This window comes from Strix uralensis, chromosome 1 (genome assembly GCF_047716275.1).
Source record: "Strix uralensis isolate ZFMK-TIS-50842 chromosome 1, bStrUra1, whole genome shotgun sequence".
NCBI lineage: Eukaryota > Metazoa > Chordata > Aves > Strigiformes > Strigidae > Strix > Strix uralensis.
Genome location: NC_133972.1, coordinates 128,150,584 through 128,174,518, shown reverse-complemented (window position 1 = coordinate 128,174,518; position 23,935 = coordinate 128,150,584). Strand labels below are relative to the sequence as shown.

The 23,935-nt window shown below is 39.9% G+C and overlaps 1 protein-coding gene across 17 annotated transcripts in view; it reads right to left on the bottom strand.

Annotated features, from left to right (window-relative positions):
• DTNA (dystrobrevin alpha) overlaps positions 1–23,935 on the bottom strand; it is a 197,066-nt gene that overhangs the window by 60,085 nt on the left and 113,046 nt on the right. For all 17 annotated transcript variants that reach the window (XM_074880572.1, XM_074880576.1, XM_074880451.1 and 14 more), the window contains 3 exons: positions 12,391–12,604; positions 4,524–4,609; positions 2,831–2,985 (listed from right to left, as the gene is read on the bottom strand). In XM_074880572.1, coding sequence (XP_074736673.1) covers positions 2,831–2,985; positions 4,524–4,609; positions 12,391–12,604 — 455 coding nt within the window. The remainder of the gene's footprint in view (positions 1–2,830; positions 2,986–4,523; positions 4,610–12,390; positions 12,605–23,935) is intronic.

The window sequence follows — 23,935 nt, the reverse complement described above, 5'->3', positions numbered from 1 at the left end:
ATAAGCATCAGATGACAGAAAACAATCTTTCTTTTGGAGATCTGCTGTGGATGTTTGGCCTGGCTTTGCTGACCAATGTCACCAGCAAATGTTTGTGCTGTCTGCAGCAGAAATGAGAGCAGGAGAAAAGGCAGAGTGAAGTTTTGGAAAAGAAAGGTCCTCCAGTGCCCCATACTGCAGAGCTGAGTAGCCTTAAGTCTTCCCTCTGCTCTTGAAGGCAGATAAGCTGGCAGCAAACGCACAGCCAGTCTAAACAAGCAAATAGATGGGGAGACAAGAACAACTCTTCCACAATGCAGTAGGCTTTTGAATGCAGCTATAATTTAAAACCTGATTGCACCAAATAAAGCAACTTAGCTTCACTGGCAGCTTTATGGCTGAACTCTTCTGGTGGTCACTGATTTTATGGATTAGAGAGAGCAGTGTCCCTTAAAAGGACACCAGCAGAGCAATTTCCATACATTTTAAAAAGCATATTTTTCTCCTGCATTTTTGTTTCATCTGCTGGGAAAGTTGAAACTGAAAGCTGTTTTCTAAATATATGATACATGCAGATGGTGTCTAGGTTTGTGGAATAACACTTAGCCAAGTGCTAAGAAAATGAAGTTAGTGTCTATCCTTTTAGTTTGGGATAAAAAAAGAGAAATAAAAAGTTTTTTTTATAATAGCAACACTTTTTAATACAGATACAGTGTAACATCATATTAATCCTACCTATGGGGGAAAGTGGTGGTGATAAAACTCCTTTTTGAGCCAGACATTTGTATTCTGAAACATTAAGTCACTTGCTCTGGCATTTCTGTTCCATAAATTTGCTGATGAGGAAACACTGTTGTTTCTATTTGAATAGCCATTCAATCTAGCAGTGGTTCACAGACAGAGGAAAATACATGGTTAGATCAAATAAACCAGTACAATGGGGAATAATAAAAACATTTCTGCAATAGGAAAAATCCTTTCAGATGCAAACTGAAATGGATTTGACACCATGAGCAGAAGATCATTCCCAGAATTTTTTCGTTTCCTGAAATTGATGAATCTATGTATCAGGGGGCTGAAAGGCTTCTGGTAAGCAAAAGTCATCCAGACTGAGAACAACAGAGAGAGAGTGCCAAATTTATCCCAAGGCATCAACTTCTGATAATGCTAAGTGCAATATGAGAGAGTGAAAGAACAATCTACAGTGTGACTAAGACTGTAAATATCATTTATCACAGTGTCATAAGGATATGTTGTTTTGAGTCTTGTTTCAAAACTCTGGTTCATCCCTAGTGAGGACATAATGAGAATTACATAAAGTGAGTTTAAGTGAAATATTAGACTAGATTTACAAGACTACTTGGCTGCCTACAGATCAAAACAACAGCTTTGTAAATCTGCTGTGTACCTACATCAGTCAGAGAACTAATTCTCATTAGCTTTAAGTGGAGACTGTGAACTAAACCATCTAATGCCTGTTTGGAGACTTTGTTTCTTAAGGTACCTTAGCACATTTGGTCCACTCATTTGAATGCCAATGAAAGTGCGATTTCTGATGGCTGCTCAGATAGAAAATGAGGCCTGAATGACATTTTTTCGAGGAAAGAAATTGCTTTTTCATCTTTAATAATAGCATGTCCAACATGCAAAGCTTGAACGCCCTGTTGCCATGCAAGAGCACTCTTTTATTATTTGAACACAAGACTAGTAGAAGTCACTTCACTATGTAAATTCTTCAACATAAGATGAACTGCTATCTTAAGTCTCCCTCTGTGAAACAAGACTAGTTTCACATATGCAAACATTGCCATTTAAAATGATTTGGGAGATGATTCAATAAATGAATTTCAACAATGCCTTTCCGTTGACTGGAGTGCCTATTGATTAGTGATGAAACTGAGAGAAAACAAAAAATGAGACTCTATTTTACATGAAAATGACACTATTCCTGCTCCATTCAACTTATTTGTTCAACACTATTCAGTTAGTGAATGGAAGGATAAAGAGAAAGAGAATATCACTTTATTTGTAACTGTTCTCCAGTTTCAGCATCTTCCCTTACTTTATAGTTATGGAATTATACAGTGTGATGTATGGCAAGAGCCAGAGGAATTATCTCTTTCTCCATTACAGAAGTGGAAAACCAGCCCCAATTAGGGGATCTATTGAAGTGCAAGGTATTAGCTGCAGCCAATGTACTGTACTCAGTGCACCTACAGAGTCTGGTGAGTTGTGGAAAAATCTCATATTTTCTTCAGGATCAATACATTGCTTTCCTGACCCTATCTCACTGATCTCATCTCCAAGAGACTAGGGATTTTCTAATACCTACTGACTCCCATTTTCAATAAAGGTTTAAGGTCATTTTCTTCTCACTCGTAAACAACTTCTGTGTGCACACCATCACTTGGAAAACATGTAGTTTGATTTTTTGGTGGGAGCTGAGCTTTGTACGGAGAAGTTAAAGTCTCATACATGCTTATAGCAAAAACAACTAACTGGAGTGGAGGATTGTATATCTTGGGGTATTTATACCACCTAAATGTAAGTATCTAACTTAGGTGCTTAAATTAGGAAGTTAGGCTCCTCAGGCTCCCTAATTAGGGACATGTAAGTTAAGATCCTGCTCTGAATCAGTTTTTGACTAAGCTTCTCTCTCCTCCGTGGTTGTATGGGGAACCTATAGAGACTAGCTAACCTACATGCCAGCAATTAGCGAAGTGGACCTCCCCTCCACCCAGTCATGTGTTTCCTGGGTGAATATGCATGTATCTGTAAGAAAGGAAGAAAGTCTTGGCCCGCTGAGGGGTGATTGAGATCCTGTGTTCTCGGATGCTCACTCTTCATTTACCTGTTGCGAGAAACAGGATTTTGCTGATTGCTCAGTATAACCAAATGAAGGCCCTTCAAAAACAGCCGTGGGCAGCTTGAGAACTTCCCGCAGAAACATGTCGTATCTGCCATAAACCATCACTCCACTGGAGTCAGAAATCATTGAGAAAATATCTGAGGGGGAGAAAAGACAAGAAAAGGAAACAGCAATTTCAGTGAGAGCTACAAATTTGCTCTGAATTAAGATCATCTGATTTGAACCAGAAGTGCTAACCAACATGTTCTGCTTATGGCAGCCTCCACTATTACTGCATCTTTAATTATAACCCACCTCAATAGAAAACAAATATAATGATTTACATATAAAAAAGAAGCAGATTTTGATATTAAAATATTCCTGCTTTTTTTCACTGTGTGTGGTCATTTTTTTAAGCACAGTCTGATGCATGGCATGAGGCAGTAATTTAATCAGATAAGAAGGATCTAATTTGACAAGCTACGCAACATCAGCTTTTTGCCTACTGCCAGCTTACCATGTCAAATCTAAATCTTGACAATGAGCTCATTAAGTCAGTTGTTATTGTTTTGGACACACAAAGCACTGAAGGTCTTTCAAATGCATTACTTTTGACTCTTCTCCCTTTTTTGCTTTTTTTGTTCATGTATAAAAATATCGCAGTTTTATTATTGCAGAGATGCTATTTCTCAGCCTTTACTTTTCCCCTTGTTTAAAATTATCCTAAGCTTATCAGGGGATCATAGACTAAGGAACATTTATAATTTTTCAGGGTGTCATGTCAGTTGCTTCATTTCCAGGAACCTGAAGGGCAATTCTGACACTAGGACCCTGGGACTGCTGACCCGAAACATGAGCATCGTACTCCAGCCTTCCACTGGATGGGCCCTGCTCCTCTTCTTTAAGCAGCCTAGGGAACAAAGTGTTCAATTTATAATTTATAATTTAAGTTCAATATGCATTTGAGTTTCTACACAGAAATAATATATTTAAAAATGCCATCAAATCTGGAAGACTAAATTAGCACCTGGGATTTCTACTTGTGTACTCCAATCCACAACAATTTGCAAACTCAATTTTCTTTGGCAGTGGTAGAAGACTCAGAGGAAACTGAAGGTTGACATTAATCCTTTTAGTCTGGAAAATGGTGTTCTGGACCTGAGCTACAGGCATCATAGCACTAAACAGAAAGTCTTTCATTGCAGCTACAAGTAAACTATGCCTTGGCTATTGGGGAACTGTGAATAAATACAGTGAAATGAGAAATCTGTTCTTCAAAATAGATGGAATTAGTATGTGCCCTATGGGAAGAAATATAAATAGTGCATAAATATATTGTACTTCTAAGTGTGAAATGAGAGATGTTACTAAAAAATGTCTGAAGAAATTGCTAAGTGATGCTTCATGATGTTGAACATTTGAAGCACTTACCTGTACTCTGAATTCAATCATTCCAAAGGAAAAAAATCCACGAATCAGAACCTCAATATATGCAATCTGGCTCCAAAAATATGAAGTCCAGTGTGAAGTTCAGTCAAATATTTAGCAGGATTTACTTGGAGATATATATAGTGCAAATCCCAAACCTAGCCACAATATTGTAACTTATCCTAATTCCCTCTTTTCCTACCTGTACTGTTATCTCTCGAAGTACAACAATGATTAACAGGTAAAAAATGTCACCCAAAAGACTTACATCTTAATTTGTCCATGATCTTTCCTCCACAAAGAGTTGCCAAGGCCATTTTGACAGCAAAAACGGAAATTTTACCATGTCCTTCCCTGTTCAAAAGTAGAAAGTAGACATATTTTAATGTCCATTTTATAATATAGACCTCTTTCCATTTAAAATGTATATAACTGAAATGACATACTGTAATGCACACTATATGTGGATTGACATACAAAGAAATAAGACCTTTAAAATGAAAGTTTGTTTTGTGGGAATACTCATCAGTACATTATTCTGTAAAGATCTCAGAACAGATTTATTATGTATATGAAGCTCAGTATTAAACTGTTTATCTCATTATACACTAAGGTGATGATTATTACTGCTATTTGCGGGAAGGCACCTATCACTCTCATGGTCTCCCTATCCTACGTGCACTGTGTATCTTCTGTCCCTAGAAGATTGCAAATAAGTGCAAAAATCAACACTGGGAACGAAAGTGAAAAAGCAGAAAGGGCTCACATGATTGCACAAGCTGCATATTATACCTGTTAATAAGTCCTGACAACTGCCTTTTAAATGATACACCTGACTCCCATGAACCTTTAAGAAGGACTTTGCTGAAAATTGGGGAATATACTTGCATCCAGAATGAGCAAAGGCCATTTGTTGTGCTATGTAGAAGAGTCTTGTCCCTGGCTTGTTAAAGTTGACGCTACGCCTGGCTCTCTTATTGTCAACTTAAAATGCATAATGCTATTAAACCCCAAATGCACACAGGACTATGCCTCGGGACAAAAAGACATAGTTTTTTCTCTAAGTCCAGTCACTTTCAGGTAAAAATAAAAGAATTTTTCTTCTCCCTGGAAGGATCAGACCATATACTGCACTCTCAGGATGCTGTGTTCACTTTTAGCACATTGCCAATTCTTCCTTCAACTGTCTTGAAGCACACAATGGCTTAACTTTATTGCTCCTCTTGCTATCCTCATTCTCCCTCTCCGGTCATAATGGTCCCCAATGATTACCTGCCATAATAGAAACTTTGGTATATTCGAGCTGCATTAGTAATATGTGACTTCACACACTGCAAGGCACTCTTAGCTCCTAAAAGACCTATCCCCCCAGTTCACACAAAACTAGGCCCAGTGTTGACAGGAACGGCAGAACAAAAATGCTGTAATGTTCAGTCCCTTTCCAAAGATGAGAATGAATATTATCTCATAAATTCATCTGCTTTTTAATGTTCATTTTTTTGACATCCTAATGCTGAAATGTGATTCTTCTTGAAACTCTCAGAGTCATACTATAAGGCAGTAAGAGTCCACAGTGGAGCAACTTTTATCTGTCGTCCAAACTCCTTAGCATTAAATGGCTTCCCATATGCCTGTTTAATGACATCAGTGAGAACATGTTGTCATCATGCTTTAAAAAAGACAGTCAGCCAATATTTGTGAGTTTAGCAAAATGGCACCCATGTCTCCCTCTAAATTCTACTGATAGGGCTAATGATGGGACCAGATAATAAAGTTTGAAGTCATTTTTTGGAAGTGGAGTTTCTGTGACCTTCAGTCTTTACCAAGGAACATTACACTTACAAGAGATTTCCTGTTGAAATATATATAATTATGTCTTACATAAGATAAGTCTAACTGCACTGGCAATAGCAATATATAGAAATTCAACTGTTCGCCAATATTTCTGAAATTACTCTGCTGATTGTCATAATTCTAATGCAAAAAATTGCGTCTGATCAGAATTAAAAGATAAACTGATTCTGTAAAGACACAGAGCCTGTGACTGTCTCTCTCTCTGCTAACCCCAAACCTGACTAATACAGTAACATATACATATATAGTAGACATGAATGGTATACACATATTAGTACATTAAAGTATGCTACACGCTTCACTGCTACATTCATTAAGTCACTCAGACTTTAGAAAATGAGTCAGTTCCCTAAGCTTGGCTAGCTAATAATCTTTAAAATTTGTCGAATTGGATTTAGTCTACATCAGTGTGACCCATGATTTTAAATATTAATTCTAAATATTCTTTACACTCATTTAAAATTCTTTTTGTCAGAAAATCAACTAGAGATACAGACAAAAAAAATAAATTCCCTACTTTGGTATTTAAGAAATAAATCTTTACTGTGTTCTTTAATGCTGGCTTTTGTGCACATTTTCCTCTTCATTATATTGTGTTCTCTTTGAGTGGCTTCGTAAGATTAAATCCACAGTATAGGAATTTCCAGTCTTCTGTACTTCCATCTTTCATTGACTGGATTCTAATTTGTGTAAAACAGGACCTAGCACTGTTATCGCTGAGAATTTGGTCATTTTGTATTCTTTTTGTGTGTGCTACCCTTTAGACCTTTGGGACCTTTTCTGCACTGTTCCATCATGAGGTTTTCACCTGTCTTTTAAGAGAGTGGTTATACTTAAGAAAAATAAATGCTAAGTGGAAGCAATGGAATTCTTAAGAAGCAATGGAAGAATCAGAGGAAAAACTAAAGCCCACGCGGAAGTGCTTCAGATTTAGATTAATTTTCCCACTAGGTTTAGTTACATTTACTAATAGGATTATATTCTTGAATGGCAGACACATATCAACTTGCCTTCAGCTTTCAAGCCCAGAGCCACTGGCTCTTCCCATACTCAAACAGTTATAGAACAGAGGAACAGAAATGAAAATATTTCATTTATCTCTTCAATCTCTCTGTTTGAGTTGATTAGTTTTGACATTGTATTTTGTATTGATCATTTGTATTCATAAAGGCATCATTAGAGCCAGTATAAATTCAATTTGCCCTTCAAATATATATAAGAATGTGTCTGTCTGTGCATACATATACATGCATGCATATATAAATATATATGACTGATGAACAGACAGGATAATGGGGCCTAAGACTCACCAACATAATTTGGATCCAGAAGTGCCCTAAGCTATGTCTAAGCACTACAGATGTCCTTGACTGGCAGCACTGGGGCTTCACAGTGTTTGTTGTGTAAAAGTAAATGCTGAAGCAGTGGCTCACAGCAGCATAAAGATCTCTGTTGAAGTCAGAGCTCCCTGAAAGAAGCTTTAGGTTGGCTAACACAATGAGATACAAATTTTACTAGTGGAAATAGGAGAGGACAGAAAATATTTTGATTTTACATAGCACCTCTCTTACTGAGGTTATTCTTCAGATCCTAGCACTAGAAGCACTAGAAGCATAAATGATGGCAAAAGGAAACCTTGAAGCTGATGTGCACTTAGCAACAACACAGGATGGAGTGCTCAGGAAAGAGAGAGATGGCCAGGGCTTAAGGTTATTTCCTGCTGCTTGGGGGAAAAAGGGCAAAAAATAATACATGCTTTTGGACACCAGAACAGAGCAGAAGGTTTACTCTTCAACTGCGTGGCTGCAGAGAGACAGCCTCTCCCCAGAGGAAGGAAGCCCCACGGACTGCCTGATAAAATCCACAGACCATACAAGGTTAAGTCCAGCTCCAGGGTCTGAATTTGCCTTTTGGGTCAGCAAGGAGAGTGGTATCAAATGGGTGACACTGACATTTGTCAGGATCTCTAGCAATACTCATACTGAGACAGTCATATGATGGGGAAAGCTATAAAGAAGTAACATCACATCTTTAGAAACAGCAAATGTGTCCCATGAAATGGACATTGAGACAATACATTTTTTTCTCGTTAACTAGGCATGGAGTGGTGCTTCTCCGATGCTTTAAGTTATCTTTTCCAAAAGTAATGAAACTTCTTTGGTTACTTGTGGGCCTCCTACTGCCCACCTGACTTAGGGCAGCCAATTCTGAAATGTCAGAGGCTGTAACTCCAAATTCCCATTTTCACAAACAGGTTTCAGGGAGGAAATTTTATTGGAATCAAGCAAAATTCTTTCATTTAGGAGAGCAAATTGCATAATGGCCTGAAATGCATTTTTTTTCTGGACTTCCTTGGTAAAAGCAGGCTGGCCTGTACGACTTCCAGTGATTAGCGAAGGTGGAGGAGAGGGAATTAAACACTTCACAGCTCTGAATACACAGATGAGCAAGAAGTTATACTTCCAAAAGAGATACTGAACATCTTTATGTACTGAACTCAGTATGATTCAAATGTGTGTTTGATTAAATACGAGCACGAATATTTCCTCTTTTGTTTGTAGAAGTCAAGACCCTCCAGCCAGACTGGGTCTGTTTCATAGCCCAGAGCTCACAGCTCCATTCATAGGACAGGTGTGTCAAGGGACAGAGAAAAATCAGCTATTTTCTTGTCAGTTAAACTCTGCAGCAAGAATAGCTGTATTGCAGTACTGAGTCAGTGCCGAAGACAATCTAGCACAGAATATTTTACAGTCTGTTTAAAAAGAATCTTTTTGGGAATGGCTCGATTGAATGAGGCTGACGTTCTACCCAGCCACCTAGTCTTTGACACTGGCCTGGAATGAATTTTTCAGAGAGGTTTGAACTTGTCATCTTTTTATATAGTACTTGCGTGCCAGTGAAGGAAGTATGTCATTATTTCATAAAGCCACTTCATCACCTTAGACCTTGAAGCAAAAGCTATTGCTCATTTTTAATGTGCAGTTAAAAACACAAATCCAGCATGTTTTTGTCCAGATTTTTTAAAGTCTGACCACCTCATTCTGCTCATTGGTTTTGGTCTGTTTGGGTCCTCTACCACATGATGCTGACTTTCACACACTAACAGCAAATTAATTGGAACAGCATTTTTGTTTGTGAATTTTGATTTTACTGACTTGCAGTTTTATAAGTTTGCACTTTAGTCTTAGCTTAGCGTGAAGGAGCATCACACTCACCATCACATGAAATCTCATACAGTATAATTTTTTCCCACTTTTTTCTCCCTTCAGGATTGAGCACAGGGAAATACAATTACCTGTAGGCCTAATGAATCCCCAACGCCATGAAAAAATCATAAAAAAACTGGGATGAAAGTTCAGCACAGGCAGTGGGCAAGCTGGCCCACATGCCATGGCATTGCACCATGGTTCCTCTTAAGTTTTGCTAGCCAGGTTCTAGCTCCTGAGAAGACATCGGTATTGCACGCCTAGGGAAATACTCCCTGCCAGATGGCAGAGAAACCTGAGAAGTTTTCAGCAGGCTATAAACAAAGCAAGAAGCTCTGTTTAAAGCTTACAGTAACTACAGCCAGCACAGTACATGTGGGGCAGTACATATTAACTAGAACTAAATAAATGAGACAGTGGTTGGCTTATTAGATTTAATATCACACATTAACTTGTCCCTTGTGGTCCGTTCATATACGTTAAGTTGCAAACTCCATCTTTGTGTTTCAAACAGGACATGAGAAACTGCATAACCTTTTCTGGACCTGCTCACAGTACAGCAGGAGCAGCCATCTCTGCACAGCCTCAAACACCAAAAACATCCACGATCACTTAGAACAGCCTTCTCATTTATACTGAAGAGCTATTTGGTCTTGGAAAGCTGTTCTGGGTTTTTTCGTTGCTGTCTGTATTCATAGAATCAAATGTGATCACATTAACATTCATTAATAAACATGAAAAATAATTCTTCAGTAGCCACCTAGAAATTTGGATAGCATTTCTGCAGGCCAACTGTTTCCTTAAATCACAAGGTTAAGGAATAGAGGAGTGAATCCAGATCAAAGATAACACGATTATTTTAGGGGTAACTGTCATGATTTCAGTATGATTCATGCACCTAGTAAAACCCCTTTTTTCATCAGAGAAGACTGCAGGCAATTTAGTTTAACTGTCCAGTTTCTATAAATGGGGAGAGAGCGAGAAAAAGACTTCATCCCGCGTCACATTTTCATCCCTGTTCCCCCTATGTGCAATGCATTGCTTCCCTCTGAGCATGGGATCACAAGAAAACACCTTGCTCCTTCTTCTACCAACTTGTAGCCTTCAGCAGAAAGACCTTTCTGCTGCAGTGCAGGGGAGGGGATGGAAGGGAGCAACATGGGAAGCAGACACATCAGCTCTGGCTAGACCCCAGCAGCTCTCACTGTCCCTGTAGCATGTAGAGCCACCTCCTCCCTCTGTTTCCCAGAAACAGGGAAATCTGGACCTCCAGTGGTTGCTAAACCAACATCTGACCCAAAACTTCAATAACCTGAACCATACTAAGGAGTAGGGCACATTCTGACAATCAGAGGCTTAACTTGTATGTCTGTATCTGTGATAGGTGTCCAAACTCCCATTACAGTAAAGAGAGATCTAGTTAACACACATCTCCATGAAGCCTGAACTTAGATATTTCAGACTGCACCTAAACCTCATCCCAGATGTTTGGCGCATTTAAAACGGTGTGATAGGCAGCCAGTCCCTATCCCAGATGTCAGAGTTGGGAGACTTCCTGGGGGTCCTTTGGGTGTCTCTGTTCTTCTTGGGAAGTGCACCCTGTGCAGCCCATTCGAAGGCAGCACGACAGACTGAGTTGCTGCTTGGCAAATGGAGTGAGGGTCACAGCCTCCTCACCCCTGGGAGGGCCTGATGGGAGCCCTGAAACAGGTCACAACCCACAACACATGGGATGTTTTCGGGGAAAGCAAAACCTTACCCCTTTAAGCACATTCTCCGTTTCCCTACAGGGGAGTAAATTCCTCTCCTTCATTTTGCTGCAAGTAGCCTTGACGTCTAGCTGAGATCTTTACCCCTTTACAGTGAGCTACAAAACAAGCATGTTATTGCAGGCCTTGCTTCCACAGTCCTGGGTCTTTCCCTGTGTTTACCAGCTGGGGAGCAGTTTGCTTCCGGCATGCAGCAATGCATGCATCTGGCCATCTTCACCGTCCTTTAGTGTTCTTGTTACAGACACAATGGTATCAAATAAGATGCCTGTTCCTTCTTTTACTGCCCTTAAGGGGACAAAAGTATTCCTAAAGGCTAGGGTTTCACAATGGATTGGCTTTTTTTCTTCCCTTTGGAGGGTCTGGAGGGGAGGTTGGGTGCAGCCTCGTCATGTGGAACATCTACTTTTTCTCCCCGTTGCCATGGTGACTGAGCCACTAGCTGGTCTGGCTCTGAAAGGTGCTCAATGACACCCAGCATCAGGGCCCTCAAGCAAGAGGACCGGAAAGAGAGAGGGGGAGAGGGGCAGGATCCTTATTTTAATGTGTCATGGCCAGTGTTTTCAGCTGGTGAATTTTCAAAATATAAGCCATAGGAGGCAATAGGTCATCTGCATCTGTCAGACTTAACCACTGTTCTCCAATAATTTGGTTTTTAGGACTGCAAATGTTGCAGTACAGGTTGATGACTATGTATTCAGAAACTGTAATATGTATACACAGTATACTCGTTAAGGTAAGTGGCTCGCTCTATCTCAAACTTGTCCTTTTTGTAATACTGGTCCCATGCAGTAATAAACAACATGAATTTCATCACCTCCAGGTCTTTATCCTATTTCTGTCATGGTCTCAAAATCATGCTGCACTGGCATGAGCCAGAAGAAAAAATTGCTTACAGCTGCAAGAACTTGCAGGAAAATAAGCTCTTTCAAAATAATGAGCCATTAACCCATGGCACTGCTGCAGAGGCATTGCAGTGGTGTCAGCCACTGGTGTGTCAATAAATAACAAGGCAAATTAGAAGTGGATGTAAATTTGTTACTGTAGATAATTCTTTTTTGATATAAACTGGAACAAGTCTGAGTAACTGGATGAAAACACAGTTGTGCTGAATTTGGCTCAACAGAAAGGAAAGCAGAGGCCCTTAATTTAGGTTCTCTCCCTAGTTAGCACTATTCACATGCTCATTATTTGGGTCACAATTTAGCTTGTTCAATTGTTTTCCAAAGATATTTTGGAGCAAGTAAAATCCTTTCACCAGTTGGGAGAGGAGGGAAGCACACGTGGCTAAGAAAGGCAGACTTACGGATCAAAGGCTGCTAGCAAGAAGTTGAGCAGTAAGCTGATGGATTGCTCCACGTTTATCTGGTGGGTTGTTGGCATCCGTTTGTTGAGCTGGTAGAAGATAGTTGAAATCACAGCTTCCAGGCGAGCCACATTCAGTTCGATGTTGGGATCCAGGTTGTTCAGTGCATTTTCCCGCAAGGCTTCTATCACATTCCAGATGTCCACCAGGTGCACTAGGGGACAGGACAGAAACAGCCGATGGGGATACACGCTCCTGAAAGCAACTGAGAAAAAAAGTCGCCTCATCCCACAGGGTGGGGAATAACACAATCACACAGGACATGCTTCATGAATAATTAAATGAATGAATGTATTTTCCATCACTGAGAATTGAACGTGGTGAAAGAACAAGCAAATAAAATTTAAATCTGTTAATAAGTAAACAATATATTGATATTATTAGTTGCAATGTGTACAACTTCAGACTGGGAAATCATTCCTTATTGTATAAAGCATTCAACTAAAAATCTGTATTTTACGGAAATCACTGGAAGGTAAATATATGCTAATTGTTTTTCTGAACCATGCCTCTATGAATACCCATTCAGAAATTACTCTTAGATATTAATTTGCATAGCAGATGGGCTTTTCAGAAGATCCTACGAATATTAAGTGCTTAACACATACTGACATTTCGAAAACTCTTCAGCAATTTGTATGGAAAGCAAAATATTTCACAGAAATAGAATTGTAATTGAGTCAGGGTAGACAAGCTACATTTAAACAAAGAACATGTAATGAAGTGATCCCGAAGTCTTATTTTGTGTCTTCTAAATATATTTGCCAAATAATTTGTTAAATCTCTCTCTCTTTGATAAAGTCCCGGTCTAAGCTGAATTTCATGGGGGCTGTTTCTACCTACAGGGACAGCTTAAAGCAGATTCTCTACCCTTCACATTGTGCCCAAACAGAAATCTTGTTTGCATAGCACTGTTATTGTGGCAGTATGATCGGCTTGTCACAGATTGGCATTTCCAGAAGCGGTGGACCATGCCAAAAATAAAAAAAATTTGCATTCATGCAAAATTTGGATTTAGTTCAAACCTGAACTCAATCAATCATCCCTTTTTTACCTACTGTCCTACTAAACTGTCAATAAGAAATAAATCATAAGGTTCAGGATGCAAATTCTTTTTTTTTACCAGAGAAACTACTGTATAGTTTTTACTATTTAGCATGACATTATGTCTTAGGACATATCAAGAGTCATCTGTATGTGGAAGGAGATACATTTTTTTGTGGATAGAGAAATCTAATTCTAATCCTCATAATTATATTTTTACTTTCTAGGTTTGCAGGTGCTGTCTCAGACTGCAATGCAAGATGATGGTCTGATGGCAGGGAAATTTAAGCTGATACTAGATAGATAAATGAAATCAGATATACTGTCATTTTACTCAGCCTAGAATTTTTCCCTATGAGTGGTTCTTTTCTTCTACCTCAGGAAAAAAAGATCTCTAATGCCCTGCTACTGCATGTATAAGCCCAAGGAGGAAGGTACACCATACAGGTGAGCAGCAACAGCAGCAGCAAATATTTCAGGCACTAGACAAGGCACTTTTCCACTTCTTCTTGCTGTTCCCTAGCAAATAATTGGGAAAAATTGAAAGATGCAGTTCTGTCATGACACCTAAATATTTATTTGGCCTTGGTATTAAAAGGACACTTCTATAGGTGACCTTGTATGCTGTCAGGTTGTCTTCAGAGTGCTGTTCTTAATTAAGCCAGTTGGGTGGAGCATACAACCTCTCTGAACTGTTTCTTTTTGTCTTCTAGCTGGAGGGAAGTTTCCCTGTAAAAAAATCTGGCATGGGTCTCATACCCTGTTAATGCAGTCATTCCCATTCAACTAGTTTTCACTGTCAGGTTACTGCAGAGGTCATCTGGGTAAATGGGAGATGAATGATCTCCAGGAAGATGGCCTGCACATAATAAGTGACCCTTTCTGGGCAGCTTCTCCACATGGCTCAGAGGCCAGACCAGGCAGAGTACAGAAGAAGTCACCAGAAAGCAGGCCACCGTCTGGTCCAGGACAAAAGGGTGAATGAGCATTTCCCGCTCTGGGTCACCACTTGGGCAGCCAAGGAAGAAATATGGATCAACATGCCAGAAGGTGCAGCAACAGGCTGGATCCATGTGAAAGTATTTTGTGGCCTTATTAAGAGAGGAAGGGCAGGCAGAAAGCAGAATGATAAGCATGATGTTTCCCTCAAGGTCTAGCTGTTGCTGGCCATGGGGGCTGTCTCTGGTAATTCAGACCAAGCAGATGAAGGAGAAGGTGTTTCTACCAGCAGCTGCTGGGTGTGAGGGTATTTGTGCAAACTGTTGAACCTGAACTGTAGCTACACTAACAATATAGCAACATGGGAAATTACCAGGCATAACAAATAGCAAAAAGGCAGTAATGCATACGCAGGTGGCTAACCTTGACTTGAGGCTACACTTACAAGATAGCAACCTGGGAAAAAGCACGAACACGGGTACTAGCTTAACACTGCTGACTGAGGCAGAAATTACTAGTGCAATGCTATCATAAATACTGAGTAAGGATGTAAAATCAGCAACATTGGAACTAGTGGTTAAAGAATAAACAGAGACAGGCTCTTTATCTGGGCATGAACATGGTAGAGGAAAAAGGAAATATAAAGGCTAACAAATCACATCATCTGAGCTGCCTGGGCATGTGTCTCAAGCAGCCCTGCACCTGATCAGGGCAGAGGATCGAACCCAGCAATTTGACCATGTGTGTATCTAGTAGTTTACTTCTGCAGTCATGGGGAACTGCAATGGTTTCCCCAGCACTGATAAAAAGACACCCTGGGCAGATGAACCAGACATCCGGGCTCCCTAACAGAGAGAATTTAATTTCATGCAGCAATTTAACTTTAATTGTTATAGCCTAGTAGTGGAAAACTCTTAAATAAGAGAGCATGGAGGAAAACAGCTGGCACAAAGAATGAGGCTAAAATGGGGGTTGGTGTCCTTATTCTTCACATGATCCAGTACTGATACTATGTGGCTGTCAGATTTTCATGTTTTGTTTTTTTTTTTCTTTTCCCACTGATATTGTATTTTTCATAACATAGCCATATCCAGCATTAGTTTTGATGATGGTCCTGGGAAGGGAAATATCCAGAGGCTAGCAGACGTGGGACTAATAATATCAGTACACTAACACATCTGAGAGAAAAATATTGGTTTTAGTGTTAACTCTAACCTAAAAGCCTCATAAGCTATCTTCAATGATATTCATTGGTATGCCAGAAAGGTAGGGCACAAGACTAAGAAAATGACTTATTGGAAATTACACAGCAGTAACAGTCCCCCACTCACCAGAAAATATTAGTCTCAAGGAACTGCTGTGCATTTGTACTATAAATAATTTTACTTGGGCTTTTATTTTTTTTTTCTTCCAGAAACACTTTGGTTCCACTTGAAGCTGAATAAACAACAATCTTACTGCACTATTTTATTTTGCATTTTATTTATGAATTTCAATTCTCTCTACAGAGATTTCCTGGAGGAGGAAATGGAAGATGGACAAGAGCCAGACATTTAACAAGATCTACTAATTTTGAAAATATCGGCTGAAACGTCTAGCTCGAAATCACAAGGAGAGTTTGTTAGAGTGCTGTACAGAGGACTGAAGTCTCTGGCCTTTACTGAAGTCAGTTGCTATGGACAAGAATTCACCCACCTAAATTTAAAGGTCAAAAATTAGGTGTCTGCTGCCAGCTGGTGATCAAGGTTCCCACTAATGTCAGTGAAAGAAAAATGCACCTTAAAGCAGCTGTTTGGAGACAGGTGGGATAAACAGTGCTTTGAAGGTACCCATATTTCTTCAGTGACAAAGCCTAAAGTGACAAGTTTACATGAGACACGTAACCTCAGAGCTGGTAAAGTTAACCAAGATGAATCTCACACCTTGCTCTTTAAACATTAAGAGGTCTTTTCTGATGTGACTACTACATGGTCTAGAATAATTCAGTTTTTATATAAAATACAAATAATAAATACTTTAATCTGTATGAACAGCTACCAGATCTTGTCATAGTCACAGTCTCTTACACTGACTGCATCGCTTAACCTTGCACAGATTACGTCTGGGGGTAGTGCCCTACTGATCACTTCGAATCTTATTTTTTTTTAAGTTTACTCACATAGTTAATGAGTATGAGAGATATAGAGAGATATTATACCATGCTGAGAATTACGTATTATACGATGCATCAGTCAGCATTGGGAAAAGGCAGAGTAAAACACAAGTCTCTGCAAGCTCCACTCTATTCATTTGTACTATTAGAAATTTATGCCTACAGCTAATATGATATCTGTTGTCTTTTCAATGTAATAACAGAATGTAAACCTTGCAAACTTTGCATAAGCTTATGTTCCTCTCATTTTAATTTTCATCCCCTCTGCTACCCATTTTCTGTAATACCTACTATGCCCATATTTATTTATCCATCTCTGTGATTGCTTTAATCTCACTGAAGAAGGCACATCTCCTTACTTTGTTTGCACAACATGTAGTGCAATAAAACCTGAATGTGATTTCTACATACTATTATGACGCTAACAAGAAGAGTTTACAGTGTAACAAACTAGCTTACAGATGCATTCCCTCAACAAAGTCAAACTTGTTTTTAACTTCTCATTGCTGTTGCTGGTTTTGTTGCCTTACACCCATTTCCCTCTGAAAAGGGAATTACCCCTCAGTATGAGAAAGATGCCCTTTCTGAAATAGATCTGTAAAACTACAGAAATCTGCCAGCTGTTTCTTCAGTGGCAGCAGTTGATCACTAGGTAGTAGGAGTAAAAGCTGCTTGTATCTAGCACCTGTGTGATATAAGGCAATACAAAATCATGCAGCCCAGCCAATCTTCACAGACCCTTCAGAAAGGCCTCGCACTCTGTACAGCTATCCAGGTATAGAAGACCTCCATCATTTGCCTGATGTCTGAAAAAAATGTAGATGATTTCCACAAGCAATTGCTAAGCTATACATTTCCCTTCAGATTTTCTGTTAAGTGATTTCTAAAGTCACAGCTAAGCTAAACATCTGCATTATTAGATCTTCTATGGCAAACACTGTCTGCTAATTTAACTTTTATGAGATTAAGTAATATTTAAACACTGTCATAGAGGGTTTCGTATTTGAGCACGTTCTGTAACAGATAGTGATTAGTGAATGTAAATAAAGTTCAGTATCCGGACAGAAGTGGGACGACGCAGATGAGCAGCATTACAGATGGCTGCCATTCACTCCACAGCAATCATTACCAAAAATGCATACTTTGAGGAGACCCTGGCTGAACTGCAGAGAATTAAGATTAATGCATGAAAATATACTCCAAATAACAAATGTTATTTCCTTCAGTGGTCTCCTTCAGCTGTTAAAACAACATTTGGAGAGTGCTCGTTGCCAGCACATTGTAACTGAATTGATCAGTCTCTCTGCAGGATGTAGGGGTGAATGAAAGATGGCTGGCTCAGTTTGAAAGGAGTTTTGTATTTTCCTCAAACTAAAAAGTTTCAGACACCCTTGAAGTTTTACTCCCTGCCCTTCTGCCTTTACCTGTGTTCAGAACATCTTTTCCTATTGCCTTTTACTACTTTGATGATGAAAAAGGGTAGTCAGTAATTACAGTGCAGAACTCTGTCACCTACAACTCTGTCAACAGGTTAATTTGTGGAAGAGGTGTACTCTGGATGCATTTGGAGAAAGCAGAATTTAGGACAAAACTATGTTGCTTACTATAAACATGTATGTCAGTTTTACTGATCTTGATCCTCCCTCTTCAACTGGCTTTTAGTCTCTTCATTAGCAGGAAACCAATGTATTTTTAATTTATTGTAACTAGTAACTAATTTACCTGCAACTAGTAATTTTCTGTTTGGTAGATAACGGTATCTTAATAGCCAAAATGTGAGAGATGGACAACACTAATTTTTTTTCAAGTCAAAGCAAAGAGATTACAATTTAATATGGCAGTGAAAAATTAAGTCTTTTTTCCATCATGCAGTTTATTTAGAATTATGGAAAGGCTGTGAGATACAGATAATCTCAGATATATCACTAATCTCAAAGGAGGCAGATTACCTCAAGCATCAGTTGTCAAGAAATTATATTGCCCTAATCAAGCAGAAAAAAAGAAAACTGTAGTGGAAGTTTATCTTTTAAGTAGTAAAAAAAAAACCAAAAAAAAACAGTCTGTGTACTTAAGCTTTCTTACCATTAAACAGATCTACTTATGCAAAAATCCTCATTTGTTCTACTGAATTTTTTTGTATTCCACCTGAACCTCAAACCCTACAATGTTATCTCTCCATTTATTACTAAATGAGCATGGAAGAGGAGATTACACTTAATCAAACAAGGGAAGCAACTAAATTGGGGCTTTAATAATCAGTTCAAATTTACTTAACATACAGTAGGTCTAACTAAATCTAGGTTAAAAATGCCCAATTGATAGGACAGAATTCCTCCTTGACAGATTTTCTTTTGTCGGTGAATACATGAAAAACTTTTAAAGAAGTATTAATTTAAATGATTTCCAAAATTTTAGTATACATTTCATTAAGATTTTAGTTCAGCAAGGCTCTTACAGACATGCTTGAGTTTAAACATACTAGTACTGTCATCTGAAATCAATGGCACTTGAATGTATGAAAGATATTTAAGGTGGATTTCATTAAAAGGGAATGATTTATGCTTCCTTGTCCAACAATCCTAAAAATATTATAAAATATGTTAGACGGCTCTTCTTTTTTTTTATTAGAATCTATGAACCCATCACAAATCAGGATATTGGAGCCATTTGTCATCGTCATTGCTATGAAGTCCTGGGAAGTCACTACGCTTTCTGTTTGGCTCCCTCTCTCCTGCTGCCAGGTGGGTAACAGAAGACTGAGCGAGACGTGTTTTCCCTCTAACTACACCCATTTGTGGCCAAGATGCCCCTCAAATCAGTCAGCTGTAGCATGAACACCAGAAGCTCTATCTGCACGTCCCACCACTACGCAGATCGATGTGCCAGCTATGATGGCTTGCAGCCTTTTACAGTCTCTGGGTGCCAAATTATATGAAAATGTATCAGGGTGTTACTTCTGCTCAGAGTTAAAATGAGGTACCCAACTCTTTGGCTGGGTTTGTCTGGTGACAGCTGTCACCCTACATGGCCTGGCACATCCAGGCTACTCACTGACCAAATATCTGAACCTCTCAGTCTCTACCTGGAAATGTACTGTACGTTCCTATTCCTGCTCCCATGTCTCTTGGGCTCCTCGTCTACCTCCCTTGCTGACCTCTGTTGCCAGACACCGTTCATACAGCCCAGTGATTTCTAGCATGTCTGGGCACCTGCTAGGCAGCCGATCCATCGAGCTTGGTGTGCGTTGGGCCACTTCTGAATGCTCTGCAGGCCATCAGCAGCTCTTGGGCTGGTCACCACTGTTTTCCAAAAGCAAGACTGGTGGAATTCTAGCTTGTCAGCACACATCTGAATATGTTAATGTCAAAATCTATGTCATTGCATCTTCTTGCTATTTCACTCGGTTTCTAGATTTGTAGATGCAGTGACTGGTAGGAAAATACTGCAAGCTTAATGAAGAAATTAACAAAATATTTGGAATATTTACTGCCATGTTATTCTGATCCCAAAATGCTTTAATTTTTAGAGATGTGTTTATTGGACCCATACAATAGTATGAAAAGTTGTAAGAGGATTGTATACTGATAACCAAGAGCAATGAGACAACATTTACTTCTTCACAAAAATCAAGTCTTGTCAAAGACTTCCCACCTGGAATTGAATTTGTCAAGGCTTACTGGTAAAATCTGTCTTCAGGACAAAGGCCTCAGCAACAAGTGGGACTATCTGGAGCAAGGAAGACAACGTCAGTGGAGGAGGATCTGGTTAGAGGATGTTTCAACAGACAGGCATAGTCAAGTCCATAGGACCTGATGGGGAATGCACCTATGAGTGCTGAGGGAGGTGGCTAATGTCAGTGTGAGGCCACTCAATTGTCTTTGAAAGGCTGTGGCAACTAGGGGTTTTCCTGAGGGCTGTGAGAAAACTGGTGTCGCTCCTATTCTCAAGAATAGCAAGAAGGATGATCCAGTGAATTAAAACCTCAACTCAGTCCCTAGAAAGGGGATGGAGTGAATCCTCCTGGAAGCTATTTCCAAGCATATTAAGGATAAGAAGGTGTTTGGAAGCAGTCAGCGTGGATTTATAACAGAAAAATCATGCTTGACCAATCTCTTTGTCTTCCACAATGAAATGACTAGCTCATGGGACAAGGGAGAGTAATGGACATTCTTTATTTTGACTTTAGCAAGGCTTTCAACACTGTGTTCCATAATATCCTCATTGGCAAACTAGTAAGCACGGGCTGCACAAGTGGACAGTGAGGTAGACTGAAAACTGGCTGAACAGATTAGCTGAAAATCTTGCGATTAGTGGCACCAAATCCAGTTGGAGGACAGTCACCAGTGGTATATCCCCCGGTCTGATACCGGGGCCAAAGCTGTTTAACATCTTCATAAATGACCCGGATGATGGGACAGAGTGTACCCTCAGCAAGTTTGCAGCTGATACAAAACTGGGAAGAATAACTGATAGACCAGAAGGCTGGGCTGCCATTCAGAGGGACCTCAATAGCTGGAGAAATATGCAAACAGCAACTTCATGAAGTGCAACAAATGGAAATATAAAGTCCTGAATGTGGAAAGGAATAACCCCATGTACTAGTACAGGCTGGGTGCCAACCAGCAATACGCCTTTTCAGCAAAGGCATCCAACATCCTCCTGGGACGCATTGGGCAGTGTGTTGTCAGCAGGTGGAGGGACGTGATCCTTACCCTCTACTCAGCACTGGTGTCACATCGGGAGTGCTGGGTCCGAAGTCCAGCAAAGGGCCATGAAGATGATGAAGGGACTGAGGCAACTGTCATATGGGGACAGGCTGAGAGAGTTGGGATTGTTCAGCCTGGAGGAGACAAGGCTCAGGAAGACTTTTTAAGTGTGTATAAACATCTGGTGCAAGGGAGTAAAGAAGATGAAGACAGATGTTTCTCAGGGAAAGGATAGTGAAAGCACAGAAGGCAATGGGCACAAATATGGGAAAGCATTTAAACAGAAGAAAAAAAATTTCCCTGTGAGGGTTGTCAAACACTTGCCAGGTTGCCCAGAGAGGCTGTGGAGTCTCTATCCTTGAAGATATTCAAGATCATATTGGACACAGCCCTGAGCAACCTTTCTAGCTGACCTTGCTCTCTCCAGTGGTCTCTGCCAACCCCAGTGATTCTGTGATGTCCTTGTCTAGTCATTAACCTATACTACAAAAACATATAATGACTCTCCTACTGGAGAGGAATCAGTGTTGTGCCACTGATTTTTCTCTAAAGCCATTGCTCAAGTAAGCTGTGCTCCAAGCCCCTTTTCTGACACATGCAACAAACAAAAAACCATAGAGCTCGCTCTGAGACCTCTTGAATGCTTGGGAAAGAGTACTCCATATCCTCAAGAGGTTTTCTGTGAGGTGTACAGAAGGCTTCTGCAGCACTCTTGTGTACTCAAACACTCCAAGCTTTCCTTCAAACGCCAAGGGATCTCAGAGGGAGGTCATGGTTTCATTTAGTCCCCTGACAGGTGCATGCATTCCTCCTCCTCCTTACCTCTTTGCCCGTGCTGTGAGAGTGCAGGTGTGTCCTACGCACCAGCTCAGCAGGAAGCTGGAGTAAGGCTATCCACTTCTACCTGCCCACCCCAATGGTGGATACCTAGAGTGAGGAGGATTGCCTGGGTAAGGAACTAAACATTCAGACCAGCCAATGGAAACATCTTTCTTCAGAACTACTATGCACGTGAAGTCAGCTGTGTTTGCACTCACTGAGTTCATGCAGATCACCTGTCCATGTGATAGCACACGGGACAAGCAAAGTCCCAGCTATCAGGAGCTGGGTTCTCTGTGCATGTGCCGGCCAGCTGCACGCTGCAGCCACAGGGGACATTTCTGAGTGGCTGCCAAACCTGGCTGCTGGGTGTTTGGAAATCTGCAGGACATGATGTGTACAAGTGAGACACTGAAAATTCTGGGGAAAAGTTTTTAAGGTTCTCCTGTCTGTATACCTGGGCTTGCATCGTTGTATCCTCACCTTCTGTTCTACCCAGAAGGAAAAATGAGTTATTCTAAACCCTTCTGAGCACTACAGCACATTAAACAAACGTGGCCTGTTGGAAGTGTCTGTCAACTTGGCCAACTGCTACTAATGTTAGGCTAACAATACACTGAAATGAGGTCTTTTTCCTTTTAGTATGATACCTTACAAATCCACCAAGGTGTAAGAGTATGTAAAGGTCTCCAGTAAAATTCTTCTCTTTTACATTAATTTACAGTAAAAGTTCCTTCTCCTCCTGCTGTCCATTCCTGCCTATTTTGTCTCACCTGTATTTAACTGAAGCCTGAAGGGCTCTCTGTGGGTGGCTGAGGAAGCCATCGGTCTCCCCAAGGAGCAGCACTAATGACAGTCGATTCTGCAAAAGGCAATGGTGGGTGATGCACCCTGCAGTGCTGGGCTGGGAAACTGTTGTCACCTACTTGTCACCCAGACGATGGGAAAGTGTTTCCTTCTTTTTAAACACACTTTATTTATTCAAAATGCTGAATGAAGTATGAATAAAATAATAAAAATATCTAACGCTAAGCTTCTTAATATTTTGACGACAACCAGGAAAGACCACTCAATTAAAACTCTGCACTGAAGCTAACAAGTTGCATAGCTTAAATCCATTGTTTAGAAGTAATTTTCCTGTTTCAAGATTTGAACATATTTCTGAATTAAAGACTGATCTGTAAATAGCAGACCTGTTGCTACGTGTATTCCATAGCCAGAAACTTTATAAATACCCTCCCCAAACAGACAATGGCATTCCTAGATTATGCATGTCTATTATTCTTGCTATCCCACCATAATGCTATTTTAATGAGAAAGGCTTTCTCTGACGCATTGTGCGATCAGGCCTCAATCTGACTAATTAGTTCCTTCAAATGGGTTTTGCAAATGTCAGCTTTAAATTAGCCAAAGAATTCATGAGGACATGAGGTAACAAAACTTGGTGAGTAAATACATATGATACACAACAGCTTTCTCATTTCTCTTAAAATAAGGTCAATTTACCTTACATCTGAGTTCATATTTCAATTAGTAAAATTACAGCATTTCAAAAGTCTAATTAAATATAACTCTTCTGTACTATATTACAGCAAACAATACATTAGGAAAAAGCTTCTGCACTCCCAAAAGGCGCCAAACGTCTCCAAGGCTGGCTGATACTGTAACTGGAGTTGATTTTCAAAGTACCATCTCTGTTACAGATTTAGTGACAGAAACTGAATTATGGAGACTTTCAAAATAATATTTTGAGAGAAAAGAAAAAGCCATTTCCAGCCCTCCTATTCAGCAGATTAAACTGGAAGTTTGGAAATGACTGAACATA